The sequence below is a fragment of the Geospiza fortis genome, unplaced genomic scaffold, assembly GCF_000277835.1.
Source record: "Geospiza fortis unplaced genomic scaffold, GeoFor_1.0 scaffold546, whole genome shotgun sequence".
NCBI lineage: Eukaryota > Metazoa > Chordata > Aves > Passeriformes > Thraupidae > Geospiza > Geospiza fortis.
The window spans coordinates 20,244-22,891 of record NW_005054612.1 but is presented as its reverse complement, the minus strand read 5'-3'; the positions used below and the strand labels follow the sequence as shown (position 1 = coordinate 22,891).

The following is a 2,648-nucleotide window of genomic DNA, read 5'->3' as shown; positions in this document are numbered from 1 at the left end:
GTGGGGGGCCCGGCGGGGCGGCCCTCGCTCATCGCCAGGATCCCCGTCTCCAGGATCCTGGGGGACCCCGAGGAGGAGTCCTGGAGCCCCTCTCTCAACAACCTGGAGAAGGTGGTGGTAACTGATGTGACCTCTAACTTTTTGACCGTCACCATCAAGGAGAGCAGCACGGACCAAGGATTCTTTAAGGAGAAGCGATGAGTTTGGTGGAGGTGGTGCTGGGGTTTTCTTCAGTCAGATCCAGACAAAAGCTTGGTAGAGCTTGGTGGGCCTCTCTTTTTTTCTTTTTTTTTTTTTATGCTCCTTTTTTTTTTTCTTTGAAATTTTTTTTTCTTTTGTTTTTGGTCCTGGAGAGAATTTAGAAACTGTCATAAATTCATTAATTCATTCTTTTGTTTTGTTTTTTTTTCACATCTTACATTTCGTTGGAAAGATTATCTCTAGAGTTATATTTTCTATTAGATGTAAATATGTTATTTAAGAAAAAATGCTTATATATATATCTATATATATATATTTCAACTCTGAGTTGTTTTATTTAAATGGAGACAACAGTGACTGCTCAGTTGCTCCTAGAAAGGACAATAAAACTGAGAACGAACGAGTTCACGCATCTGCCGCAGGAGCCGGTGTACATAACAGTGTTCATAGCTAAGTATGTGCTGGGTTTTTTTAACTATTATTTTTCATATGATGCTATGGATGGTGGAGGGGGACGTGTTGCTCCCTCGCAGGGCCCAGTGCCCGGATTTCTTGATTGTGATTTAAGGTGTTGCTTGTACAATCAAGTGTGCTGTGTCCAGGACTGTTGCCCTTGACAGTTGACGTGAGCACTTGAATTCACAGTGTTGTTGGGGATGGGGTGTTTCCAGTCTAACAAAAAAAGTTCTGTTGCTACAAAGTCGGGGCGGGGAAAAGCAGAAATCCATAAAAAGGCTAAAAGTGTTGGAGTATTAACTTGAATTCCCTTTTCTTGCGGAGGAGAGGAGTTTGTGTGTGTAAGGTTCCTGAGGGGTGATACTGAAATGCACTTTAATAGAGTTGTTGTAGCAGCTGTGGGAGATGGGACTGAGCTGAGTATATCTGTTTTCATTTTGTCTGGTCGCTTGATTCTGTTCCCCCACCCACTAAAAACAAAAAACCCCAACAAAACCCCCCTCTGTTTACATTCCTGAAATGCCAGAGAGGTTGGGGAGGGAACATCTCACTGCCCATATTTAGTTACTTTATTTTGCTACAGAAAGTGGATTATTATTATTTTTATTCCCAATCACAGTTTACTTCAGACTGTTGGAAGACTCCTGATAAAGTGTTTTGTAATATCCACATCCCTGACGAATCCCAGGGTCACCTTAATGCATTCAGAGACAATAAATATTTCCCTTTCCTTACGCTGGTTAAACAATAGCCAAGAGGCAAAATAGTCCTGTGCGGGGCAGCCCCGCTGCCTCGGGTGGATTTGGTGCTGGATTTGCCCCTGGGATCCCTCCTGGGGCTGGGATCCGGAGCTGGGATCCCTCCTGGGGCTGGGATCCAGAGCTGGGATCCGGAGCTGGGATCCCTCCCTGGCTGGGGCAGGGGGCTCTCAGGGCTCTGGACGAGCTGCAGCAGTTTGGCTGTGGGTTAGGGGGCTGGGGTGTCCCTGCTCTGCTGCTCCCCCAGCTCGGCCACTGCTGCACAGGGAGGGAGCCTGGCCCTGTGGCTGGGTGAGGTGGGCCAGGTGGCCCTGTCCTCCTCACACCTTGCTCTGGGCAGCAGTGGGATGGGAAGCACAAGCCCGGCAGTGCCTGAGGGCTGGGACTGAGCCAGGGCCCCTCATCCCTGAGCTCCCAAAGGCCCCTGGCCCAGGGAGCTCCCACGGGCTGCGGGAGGGGCTGGGCAAGGGCCATCTCTGCTGCAGGGCCCTTCGGCAGCTTCACCTTGCCCGGTTCCCTTTCCCATCCTTCTTTTGGGAGCCGTGAGGTGCCTGGCAGGATGCTGGATTGGCTGTGCAAAGGGAGCCATCGTGTCTGACAGTTCCCAGTTTGTTTTTCCTTTCTTCTTTTTATTTTAATTTTTTTTTAAGACATCTTTTGTAAAATTGAGATTTTTAACTTGGTTTGTACGAAGAGCCGCTGCGTTGGTTCCGGTGCTGGCACGGTGTTGTTGGAGGATGAGGGAGGAGGGGGTTGAGCTGTTTGTGCTCCTGCTGCCGCCGGGGCCGGAGGATCCTTCCCTTTGCAAAGAGCCCGGAGCCGCTCCTGCCCCGCTGGAAGCTCCAGCGCCGTGTCCGTGTGTCCGGCACACCTGGAGCGAGCTGTACCTGTGGGTGTATCCGTGTGTCTGTACATAGACGTGTACCCTGCGTGTGTGTGTGTGCGGGCGCGTGCGTGTGAATTATTTAAATCTAAGACTTGTACAAAAAAACCCGATTTGGCTAAATCTCAGTCTCAGAAGTGAAGCTTAACTATGTGTCTTCTGCCAGCCGTGAATGTCCATATGAGACCTGCTTTTTATGTCAGTTTAAATATATACTTTGTAAATAGAAACGTGTCTGGCTTCCCTTTGTGGCCCTGGGGTGCCTGGGGGTACCGTGGGGTGCGCGGGGGCCCCGGCGGGGTGGGGTCCCGGGGACCGGCCCGGTACCGGCGCTGGCCCGGCCCGCGGCG

General features: G+C 50.5%; 1 protein-coding gene across 1 annotated transcript in view; it reads left to right on the top strand.

Moving 5' to 3' along the window:
* The window catches only part of CBX8 (chromobox 8), a 3,711-nt gene extending 1,183 nt beyond the window's left edge, over positions 1-2,528 (top strand). Inside the window, exon 5 of the mRNA XM_005430264.3 lies at positions 4-2,528. Coding sequence (XP_005430321.3) covers positions 4-201 — 198 coding nt within the window. The 3' untranslated portion in view covers positions 202-2,528. The remainder of the gene's footprint in view (positions 1-3) is intronic.
* Positions 2,529-2,648: the final 120 nt, after the last annotated feature.